The sequence below is a fragment of the Schistocerca piceifrons genome, chromosome 3 (assembly GCF_021461385.2).
Source record: "Schistocerca piceifrons isolate TAMUIC-IGC-003096 chromosome 3, iqSchPice1.1, whole genome shotgun sequence".
In the NCBI taxonomy this organism is placed as follows: Eukaryota; Metazoa; Arthropoda; class Insecta; order Orthoptera; family Acrididae; genus Schistocerca; species Schistocerca piceifrons.
Window position 1 is genome coordinate 538154231 of NC_060140.1, and position 12350 is coordinate 538166580.

General features: G+C 40.7%; 1 protein-coding gene across 1 annotated transcript in view; it reads right to left on the reverse strand.

Annotated features, from left to right (window-relative positions):
• Nucleotides 1-12350, reverse strand: part of LOC124788813 (juvenile hormone esterase-like) — a 172437-nt gene that overhangs the window by 129429 nt on the left and 30658 nt on the right. Inside the window, exon 5 of the mRNA XM_047256094.1 lies at nt 11391-11526. Within this exon, the coding sequence (XP_047112050.1) occupies nt 11391-11526 (136 nt within the window). The remainder of the gene's footprint in view (nt 1-11390; nt 11527-12350) is intronic.

A 12350-nucleotide genomic window follows, 5' to 3' on the forward strand; every position in this document is an offset into this window, starting at 1 on the left:
ACTCCATACACAGTAAGAATAAACTTGATGTAAACAAACACAAACGCGATGATTGGTCAGAAGCCGTAGTACACGTACACTGGTGTTGTTACGCTCTTAGAAGTAGGTCCTACTTATGTATGAGATATATTGCTACTTAGTTACGTTAAATGAAACTTGAAGATATTCAAATGTGTTAACAGCTACCACCGTGTTTCTTAATCACGCTTTAGCTATGTAGCCTTTATTTCAAAAATCGAGTACGGTCACAGTCTCTACACTGCTGTGCTTTGGATGTCGCGCTGTTGACACGCGGTATGAAAATGGCCGAGGCTACTCACTGTTTCGCAGTGGAACACGGTTAAAAAGCGCCGAGAAATAGGTTGTCCTTAATGTTTTTTATAAATTCACAGAGATAACCTGCTTTGAAGTTTTTCTACAGAATGTATTAGATACACCCAGGACACCAATTTTTTGTATGTATGGCGGTATCGGTAGCGTAACATATTGATAATTGCTTTCATTTCATTGTTCACTGGTTCAAGTCTTGCCAGAGCCATTTCTTTTATCCTCGTTCAATTTGAAATACCTAGATCTCGTAATTATAAAATTCGTCATAATTTTTTATGAGTAATGTGCGTCTTCTTGTTTCTAATTGCATACTGCAAGCGAAATTCCTGTTTTCATTTCAAATATAAATTCTTAGTTATCGATATTTTATGAAAGACTTAATAATGTTTAAAAAGAAAATATAACAGTATAAGTTTTGAAGGCAAAAATGAAAAACCAAATACTCTTTATTTGGACTATGTCCATTGTTTTATACCAAAGACGTAGATAAGTGTCGTAGAAAATGGAAAACTGTCATTTTCACAGCATCGAGCACATCATACAAATGATGCATTTTTACATTTGACACAGTACCATTAAAATATGAACCCAACAGAACTCATCTGGAGCCAAGTTAAGGCATTTGGTGCGAGGAATAACAAGGCTGTTTAGCGGCCAGACATACTTGAACTAATGCATGCAGCTTTTGCACATGTCACTGCAGAATACTGGCGGGACGTAGTACGGCATCTCAGAAGAGGGGAAAACGCGGCGCCAGGGTGGCTTCGTGGCAACCGTTGTCGATCGACTCGTTATCAGCGTAACAGACGACAGTTCCACAACTGAAACGTATTTGTCGGATCCGGATAACGAAGGTGCTAAAAGATACCTGACGACTGACTGTAATTAATACCTTCATTGGCTTCAGTATTCAACAGTACGGTGAAATCCGTGCAGTACGTTTTCGTATCACATATAGCCCGCTCAGAGAAGTTACCCTGTGTTTAAATTAGAAATTTTTATGACTCTTGTTTGTAATTGGAACACTATGTAAGGTGAGAACGAGATCATCTTATGCTTTCCGTATCGTCATCAGAGAAGCGTGCGGTAGTGCTGAAGCTTTGCCGAATGTTGTTTCGTTCTTTTTAAAAATTAAATAACATTCGAAGCTATATTGTTTCTTTGCTTGTCTCTTTTTACGTCTGAACAGCAGCTGCTCACACCATTGCAGGTTAGTTCGACCGCTGTCTGGCCAGTACTGTCCAAGTTTAATGAGCCGGTAAAGCTGTTGTCCCGCGTTATTGCTCAGTCTATGTGCTTGTAACACAACATGAAACGTATACCTATGATCGTACTAGACTGTACCGGTCATATCTTGGCTCCCGTTCCATGTGAAATTAAATCCAATGAGATTCAAGCAAGCGGAAGAATACATGACGTAATGTTTACATCAGATTTATTGTCATGATTAACAATCAATTTCCTTAAAGAATGCTTTCGATAAGACGTTGGTTTTCACGCCAGTGTCGAGAAGGATACTGGTAGGCACTCTTCGTACTATTGCCCGAACGCTTGCCTGTACGATACCGTCTTCCTCGTACAAAGAGGAAGAATCTGATTATGCTAAAACGTCACGTATGTCGTTCCCATCTTGATATGGCAGGAAATTACTGTCCTGAGTGCATGGATCGCCCCCACGACTTTGCATAGCCAACATTGAGGAGCTTAATGTGGGGACTTCTAGTTTAACGACACTTTGCTGTCTGTTTGTGTCTCGTCTGTTACCTCAATAATATTTACAGCTGGTGCGTTACTCCTGCGTTGTGCATCGGGTCGTTGCTTGATACAGAAATTACAGGCGTAATATTGTTCTGTGCCTTGAACTGGAACGGTTGACCTGCTGTTCGATATTGCCATTGAACGTTCCCAGTATACATCACGTTATTAGTATTGCCAAACTGAGGTTGGAACTGGCTCTATTTTCTTGTCTGTTCCAATTCCGGTCGCCATTTCCGGAGAATCCCACATAATTCCTATCGCCGTTTTTTTCTTTTTCTCTTAAAGCCTTGGTTGTAATTCTGATTATAGCCGGAATTTAGATTGTTCCCCAAATTCAGGCTTTGCATCTACTGATGGGCGGCAGGATGGACAAAAGAAGGCTGCGACTCAGCCGCGCTGTACTGCGGCTGCCGCGGAGGGTGCTGATTTCCTCCACCGTTCCCATAATCGTTCTGATTATTCTCGTTCGCTTTGCGTCTTCGGTAATTAGATTTATCGAATCTAGGATATATAAGAATTTTCTAGATTACTTGCTGGTATCTGGACTCGCTTCTCTCTTATATGGATAGGTAATTTTGCTTTCAAAATTCGCAACACATCCGTATGAGATATTGGTACGTCCCAAAAGCTTGTTTTATTGAGATACTTACCGAAATACTTTTTCTGTGGTCCAAACTTGGGGTTATTTTGTTCTGGACCAAACGCCGATTTTCTTAGACGTTCTTCCACGTATCGTGACCAATATTTGAACAGGAACGCGTGTTTCAACTATGTGTCACAAATTTCTGCCATTTCCGTCATCCAGAAAGGCCGTCTTCATGTATACAGCCAGTAATATATTGGATTTTCTGTTATTCTGACCAGGCTTTAGGCAAAACATTTCTAAATGATTTAATGAAAATTACAGGGTGAACAAATTTACGTTCACGTATAAACACTTGAAATTGTCTATGTTTTACTAAGATCTCTTCAAGTAAAACTGTCGTCAGAGTTGGTTCTACTGCATGTCGGTTCAAAAAATAGCTCCAAGCACTATGGGACTTAACATCTGAGGTCATCAGTACCCTATAATTAGAACTACTTGACCCTAACTAACCTAAGGACATCACACACATCCATGCCCGAGGCAGGGTTCGAACCTGCGACGGTTGCAGCAGCGCGGTTCCGGATTGAAGCGCCTAGAACCGTTCGGCCACAAAGGCGGCAGCATGTTGGTGTCTTTTTGCTTTGTTTAATCGTTGATCGCCATATACTTCGCATCTAGGCGAATACAAATTACCACTGGCAGCTGGATAATCGCTTCGCACACCATTGTCTATACTGGAGTTACTTTTTCAAATTCCTCTTCCTGTTCCGCGATCTCTCGATGTTTTTCTTTGAAAATATTAAATTGCCTGGTGAATTGTTCCTGAATCTGATTTTTCCAACAGGGTAAATCCTGTGATCATGTTTTTTGAATGTGTTCTACGTCGTTCTGTATTTGTGTGACAGTTGTGTTTTGTTTAGTATAAACTTGTTCCATGGAATCACTTATTGGTTTTCTCAGTTCTGTTTCCAAAGTCCGGTTTATGTCTACATCTTTTTCTTGCAATAAATCATCGAATTGTTGCCTCTGTTTTCTCGCCATCTTCTCTATCTGCGTTGCTGCCTACTGCATGTCTGTAGTAAGTGTGGTCTGTTGTAATGGGATGTTATTGATATCTTCAGTGAGTTTCCTAATCTGATCAGGTACCTCATTGACAGTAGACTTTAAGTTTTCTTTGTCTATAGTGTTAAGATCTTGTCGTACTACTTCGATTATCTGATCAGCTACTTCGGTTTTCAGTCGTGTAATCTATGCAGTAAAATTATTTTTCGTCTCTGTGAGACATTTTAAATTAGTTTCTAGTCTACCCATCTATGTAGAAACATTGTCTATTCGTGAATTTAAACTGCCTGTTTGAGTTATTTAGTGCGTTGAAATATTGTTTATTTCAGCGATTATTTGTGTATTCATGATACATTCTAAACTGTTCTTTTTTGTATTCATATTGTTTTCCAAATCGTTCATTTGTGCATTCATGTTGCTTTCCAAACTGCCCATTTGTGTTGTGACATTGCTTATTTAAGTGTTTACGCTATTACTTTGTGTTGAAACATTCCCTATCTACGTCATCAGCTCGGTTTGCATTGTCTTCAGTAGTTGCAGAAAATTACGCTCTGCTGGTATTAGTGTAAATGCCGAATCAGGTATAGTTTCAAGCGCATGTGAAGTATCACCTACTGCTTGTGATTCTGTACCACTAGTCACTGCGACCGTGGTATTACTGTCATGAATATTTTCTACGTCGGGGTTTACTTTTTATCTTATGTGACTTAACTGCTAAGGTCATGAGTCCCTAACTTACACACTACTTAACCCAAATTATCCTAAGGACAAACACACGCGCCCATGCATGAGGGAAGACTCGAAACTCCGCCGGCACCAGCCGCACCGGCGTTTACTACTGGTTGAAACATAGTTTCGTCATCGGATGTATCCTCCATAGTATTAGTTTGTGACCTGAGCTTCACCAGGTCTGTAAATATTCGTTGTATAGTGTACGACCAGCTTTCACTACTGAAAAAATCCCGCACCACCCTTAAACAAACCACAGATGACGCCGCGCTGCTCATAAAAATCACGGCTATAAAATGTATATCTGATTGAACAATAGACAAGTGCTTAACGAACTCGCGCACAATTACTAAAATCCGTCCGCCATCCTGTGATATCTTTACGTGCAATACTAATATAAAATCTAAAAAAACTTCTGAAATGAAAAATTTTGAAGAAATGCGTGCTACGCAATGGGTATCGCAGAAATGACACACGAATCCCACATTTACGACCAACCGAAGCGTAATAGTTCTGTCACTCTACCTTTATTGTCTTGTGTAGCTCGGCTGACTGGATGATGGTTTAAAATTTTCCCAATAAATATTCAGTGTAAATAATTTTCAGCTTTATATACTGGTACTGGTAAAGGTATTGGTATTCTCGTATAGTATGCAGTTGACGCTGTGGCGGATACAGGATACCTCAACGAGGGGGCGCTAAAGATATCATGAGCCACCTTTACTTTTACCGTAATAATATTTCTGCTTCTGAATGTAAACTACCTTCCTATTCGGCAAATAGAATATTCGCGACTTTGCTCAAAGAAATGCCAAACAGAATAACGTATCGAGATTACTAGAATGGCCGCAACTTTTCTCGTAAGTATGTGTTAGCTATCTACCGGGTGATCAAAAAGTCACTATAAATTTGAAAACTTAATAAACCACGGAATAATGTAGATAGAGAGGTAAAAATTGACACACATGCTTGGAATGACATGGGGTTTTATTAGAACAAAAAAAAAAGTATTGCTAGACGCGGGAAAGACCTCTTGCGCGCGTCGTTTGGTGGGAGAGGATCGCCCCCCCCCCCCCCCCCAATATGTATCCGGCACTGAGTTTCCATAGCATGAAACAAAGAACAATAGTTGTAAATACAGTAATGGAAGTGGGAAAAATTACTTTAAAATCTCAAACTTAATTATTTGACTGGTTCAGTAATGGACATGGCAATCGCTCGCCATTGCAATTCGTATTCTCCGTCGTTTTTTAATCTTTCCGATTATTTCACCGGCCGGTGGAGTAATTTGAAAAATAGGCTTAATTGTAAAGTCGCCTAATAATTCTAGCGGTGAAGCAGTGTTGCAGCAATAGCAATATACACAAGTGGTAACTATGCCACAGAATATTAATAAAACGTAACTAATGTTTAACACCAGACTGGCTGCAGCAACGAGAAAAGGCTCGTACAATCGCGAGTGAGTGTGCTGTCTAATAACATTTGCATTTGAGGATGATGGTGAGAAATTATAATTACTGTAAAAGTCAATCGCATATAATGAATTTACGGGAGAGGTAGGCGCACGCATTTTCTTAGGCTTACCTTTCCTTGTGGCCTCGTTGCAAAGAATATCGCTTAAGATGGAAATAAGACTCGGATAAAAATTATAACAAAAGGAATCGGGCTCCCTAAGAAAGAGATAAATGATGAAGGTATTAGTGTCGCGACAAATGATCAAATTTAAAAAAATGAAAATGGCGGCCACAAAGGAAGAAAAGGGCATGTTCACCTATCTCCATTTTTGTACTGCGTCGTCGCGAAGATCGCCGCTTCTATCAGTATTCATCTCGTATAAATAATAACCGTACTGGACCAGAAAAGTGTGTTAATAGGCTTCCATAAATAATGACAAACGCGGAGATATCGTTTTGATTTAAACTGATGATTATTCAAATAACCTTTCATAAATATAGTACCAGGTTTCACAAATACGTCTGCACTTTATGACGAACAAAAACAGAAACGAAGACTACTAGTAAAGCTAATAATTGAAGAGCGTAGTTATGTCATTATCTCTCAGAGTCTATCAGTGCTCTTACTTATCTTTGACTGGCTGATCGATTTCTGGCAAATATTTTACATTTTGGTTTATCAAGAAATATTGAAAAAGGATCTCCACAATGTATTCTATCTCGGAGGACTTAATATAAGTTTGCAAAAATTTGTAATTATTGAACCGGTAGCAGTTTCTTGTACACGGTTTTATAGCCTTTCTAGAATCCGTAGGTTCTACTTCCGAGCGGTTCAGTATAAATATAGTAGGAGTCAGTGAAGTGAAATGGATAAGGATTTCTGATTAGAAGATTCGAGGTTCATATCCACAGCAACAGACGATGGAATGACAGTAGTAGGTTTTGTTATGAATAGGGATGTCGGGAAAAGAGACAGTTATTACGAACCGTCAGTAGTAGGAGTATTTTCATCAGATATGACAGCTAACTAACACTTAGAAGAACTCATCTACCTACTTTGCCATGATTTAAAACCAGGATTAGGTATCATTTGATGGGTTGTAGGTCGTATATTTGAATATTTAGAGAAGACTGACGTTGTCGCGTACACCTTGTAGATAGTTGTTAACGCTTATTGCATTAAAGTTGATGGATTGTCTTTATTATCAGAACGGCGTGATGAATGATTGCCTGTACTAGCAGAGGTTGAAACGCCAATGGAAATGAAACGGCAGGCGTAACTCAGGCCCTGGGTGGAAAAGCCCGCACAGATGTATTGGTCTGCGTAAGACAGAGAGTAGCCAAAGACGGACGGTCGGGGCACATGAGCGCTGAAGCACAATACGGCAACAGTTGTAGCGGGGCCGGAGGGGTAACCGGATAATACTTCAGAAACTCTGAAAATCTTGGACGCCACAGATAGGAACGAGGAAGCGTTACCTCGGAAATCACGCAGGCTGGGTTATTTCCGAGGATTTTTACTCTGAGAAGCGTACCATTGTATGAATTTCTAATTAACGGGTATAGCTATTTCCTCGCAAACTTTCCGCGCTGGACGACAAAAGATTAAAATATGTTTGGCCAGCGTTCGGAAGAATATGTAGAGAGGGAGAATATTCCGTGCTTACGAGAATATGATTCGCCTCTGGCCAACCTCAGGCAAGTACCAGACACACACAGAACATTCATCACATTACGCAGACACCCAAAAATCACAGAAATAATAGCCGGCCGCAATGGTCGAGCGGTTCTAGGCGCTTCAGTCCGGTGCCGCCCGGCTGCTACGGTCGCAGGTTTGAATTCTGCCTCGGGCATGGATGTGTGTGATGTCCTTAGGTTAGTTAGGTTTAAGTAGTTCCAAGTCTAGGGGATTGATGACCTCAGATGTTGAGTCCCATAGTGCTTAGAGCCATTTGAACATTTGAACAGATATAATGACACACACAAGTGAACAAATGGAGTAAAACCCGAAAGGCGACAAACTCCGCTACACATTTCCCGAAAGAGGAGAAAGTATCAGATGAGAGTGAGTGAGTATATGATTCGCCTTCTGCAAGTACGAGGGAAGGGAGCCGAGCTTCCTGGTAAGCCAGTGGTGGAGAGAATGTGGTCTTCAGTTTTGAGCGCCCGTGTTTGACGGTCGCTCAGTATCAGCTTTTGTTGGTACAGACAGTCTTGTTGTCTTTGCTCTCAGGAGATTTTATAGTTAGAATGGTTAGCCACTGTACTGTTGTGAACTTACAAGATTCTGGACTTCATCTCCGGATAGGGAGTCGTTGTTGAGTACGCAGTGTTCAGTGATTGAGAGCACTACTTCTGCCTATACTCACGGAGAGACGTTATCTGAATTCCGTCCTTGTGGCTGGGAGTTCGCGTTTCTTGTCTGTAGAAAACATAGAAGAGAAGGCAGTATTAGATTATACTAGTCAGAGGGCCGCCTTCTGCCGTCCTAGCGTCTGAATGAGCTTTTTTTATTTTGTGGCTAGAGTTCTTCCATCGTCGCAGACATGTACGCAAACCACCACTCCGACGCATCGGACGCGGTGATATTGCTAATTGCTTCGGCTTATTAGGTCTATAATGCTAAACAGCTGTGATCATGTAAATTTTATTTCCACTGAGGTTGCACACCCCTGTAGATCATCATTGAAACTATTGTCTTCTAGTGTTTGGTACGTTGGTAATGTCGGTCATCTCGCGTTATTTATATTAGATCGCGTAGCTACAAGAAGGGACAGATCTGAGCAATTGATCAGTAATATTAGTTAGGAAATTCATTTGTGTCTCTTTATGTCCATTGGACATTGATATATAAACATTTGTAATATATAAAAGGGGTTTTAATCTACAAGAACTGTAAAATCAGAATCAACATTTATCATTTTGTAGTTACTAGTTCCCTTAATCATTCATTTATGTAATTTATGTGTTAAAGAGCAAAATCTGCTTCGGGGGTAGTCAGACAGAGTCAAATCTTCATTTTCGCTTTATTTTCCGTTGCGCACATTCATTTTTACACTCGCCTGGAGTAGCATCTTAGAACACCAACAACTGTCCTTCAGGAATATATCCTGAGGTCTCGAGCAGAAAATGAAGAGTAGAGAGATTATGAGGGCACTGAACAGGTAACTTCGTATATAACAATCATTTGGTATTGGATCGCTGTAGCAGATGAAGAAAATAGGACAGAGACAAGAGAGAATGTTGGCCCGTTTCAAAAAAACAGATAGCAGAAGCCTCCTTAAAGTCTGAAGTCAGTTTCAGAAGGTAGTAGCAAACATGCTGTTCAAGAATCAAAAGATAAGAGTTATACTTGGAGAAGGCCTGCAGGCATGGGAAGGTACAAATGACTCTGAGCACTATGGGACTTAACATCTGTGGTCATCAGTCCCCTAGAGCTTAGAACTACTTAAACCTAACTAACCTAAGGACATCACACACATCCATGGCCGAGGCAGGATTCGAACCTGCAACCGTAGCGGTCACACAGTTCTAGAGTAAATCGCCTAGAACCGCACGGCCACACCGGTCGGCTGGGAAGGTACGAGGTGGATTACATAATAATGAGAAAGTCGTTGTAAGACGTCCCAAGCAACAGATACACATTCACGTCACTAGTTCTGATGGAGAGAAGGTTGAAGTGTAAGAGCATCGTAAAGAACAATCATTGTCTATGTCAGTGCTATCGCAAAGAACAATCATTGTGTATGTAAGTAGGATACTAAGCTACTGAGAAATGATGATGTGCAATAGATCTCTCAGGACGAGAATAGTGCGATAAAGAATACCACAGTTGCCAATCGTTGAAGACGAATGGACGTCCCTAAGAAGTGAAATCACTGAAGATTGGCAAATCAAAGCACGTGGAAGGTAACTGCTATAAATCCTTGAGTTACAGAGCAAATATTTCAACGACGTGACGAAAGAATGAAGCAATACAACGTTCGGGAGAAGAAGGGAACACAGCAATACAAGTCATTTAGAAATGGAATACATGTGAGATGTAGGGAAGCTAAAGTGAAATGGTTGCAAAAAGAATGTAAAGAGATCGAAAACTAAACGGTAGTCGGATGGACATGTTCCGCATCTAAAAATCTAAAAATTGTGTTCGAGAATATTAAAAGCGTCGGCGTCTACACTGAGAGTAAACAGTAATTTCGTCATAAACACCAAGGAGAGAAATGTCGATTTGGAAGACACGTGAGATCAGATATGAGAGTTGGAATTTGACAGAGGTTTAGATAACTCACAAACAGACGACCAATATCTACCATTCTTTCAGAATTTCTCAACTGTGACATCCGAACCATTGAACGATTATTAGGTTAGTGTGTAGAATTCGTGATACTAGTGACCACTGGGCTTTCAGAAGAATGTAATCCACTATATCTCATAGGTACCAAAGGCAAATAAATACGAGAGATTTCCTGCAATCAACATAACAGCTGCTGCATCGAAGTTACTGATAATAATAATATACATATGGCTGAAAGAGAAAACTGAGATTCTCCTTTCGGCCAGGGGAAAGATAAAGGTGCCAAAAAAGCGGCGAGCGACCGCTACGGTCGCAGGTTCGAATCCTGCCTCGGGCATGGATGTGTGTGATGTCCTTAGGTTAGTTACGTTTAAGTAGTTCTAAGTTATAGGGGACTGATGACGTCAGAAGTTAAGTCTCATAGTGCTCAGAGCCATTTAAACCAAACCAAAAAAGTGGTTCTGGTGTAGCGCTTGATAATGGAAGCAAGACTTAAGAAAACTGAAGATACGTTAGTAAAAGAACTAGAGTCTACCACAAGAAAGGACGTGGTCTTATTTCTCCGGCAAAATATGACCACCATAGAATGGTGGTTTTGCACTATAATTTACTTAGATCAGCTTGGAATGCGGCTACACAAGTAATTTTATCGAATCATTCACATACTCAGGTAATATTTAAATTGGAACAGAAACAAATATTTTTGTCAGCCAACACTGTAACCCATTCATGTATATATCTTAGAATTTTCCCCTCTTGGTGAACGTAAAACAGCTATAGAAATAGAGCACCTTCACAGAACAGCGGAGTTCTTTTTTGTGAAATCAGCGTCTATGGATTTCTAGAGTAAGTGTGTTTTGTGACCCCGAAGTTTCGATATTTTTCCCTGTGAAGAAATACGTTCAAGTGGTCCATCCAAGCGGTCAGGAACTGACATTAGTTTCGGAGTAAACAAATTGCCTGAAGTATAGTTACGTTTGGTTAAAATGAATGAAAGACAGCAAAATATAAAAACAATGTCCAGCCAAATATTTTATTTCGCAGCTGTTATTTAGAAAAATTACATTTAAAATATTTCATGCTACTTCCATGAGTTACTGAACGACAGTTTCGAAACTTCCACGTGACTTCCAATGTGACTCCATCAGTAGGTCCCAGGAGACGGTTCTAGTGGTACGTTATCGTTCCAGAAGTCCATTCGCTCGCCAAGCCTGTCGTGTGCGAGCGAGAAGTTGGCCTGCATCAGCAGGTAGCTGCGGCTGCTCAGGTCGTACGGCTCCCACACCACGGGATCCGCCTCAGGGGTTGGATTCCTGTAGAAAACGTTCCTGTGAATCTGTGATTGCGCGTGATTTTGGTATGTTATCATCTGCAATTTGTAGTATATTGCTGAAGCGAGTTTTCTATTTTTCTGTATTTTTTCTATATGTATATCAGAGATGTTCCATACGAGAGGAAGTAGAAAGTTTTTAGTGTGGACCAGAGACTTCGATTCTGCGAATATTACTTTGTTTTCCTCACATTGTCTTAGTACAATGGAAATGCCGTGTGGCTAGAGCCTCCCTTCGGATAGACCGTTCGCCTGGTGCAAGTCTTTCGAGTTGACGCCACTTCGGCGACTTGCGTGTCGATGGGGATGAAATGTTGATAGTAAGGGCAACACAACACGCAGTCCCTAAGCGGAGAAAATCTACGACCCAGCCGGAAATCGAACCAGGGCCGTTAGGTATGACATTCCGTCGCACTGACCACTCAGCTACCAGGGGCGGACGTTTTCTTGGTATGTGTTGCGTAGTAGCGTAAAACAGATGTTGACTTTATGTGAAGCTCCGTTTGTACAACTTCCAGAAGCAGCTGTGTAGCGTAGCATTCATTCAAATAAATGATGTTGATCATTGTACCGTCACACAATTCTCCCTTTTTTATATAAAATCTATAAAATGGGCAACAATTCATTCATGGACGCACTTTCCTTGACCGACATATCGGAACAGCAACTACAGATATAATTGGCGATAAAATGCGCAGTACAATACTAGACATTGCGAAACTAAAGCATCGTGAAACAGGTAACACCACGTCCGCAGCGAAAGAAACAGATGAATTTGTTTTACTCAGAGCTTATGGCCTTAGTGCG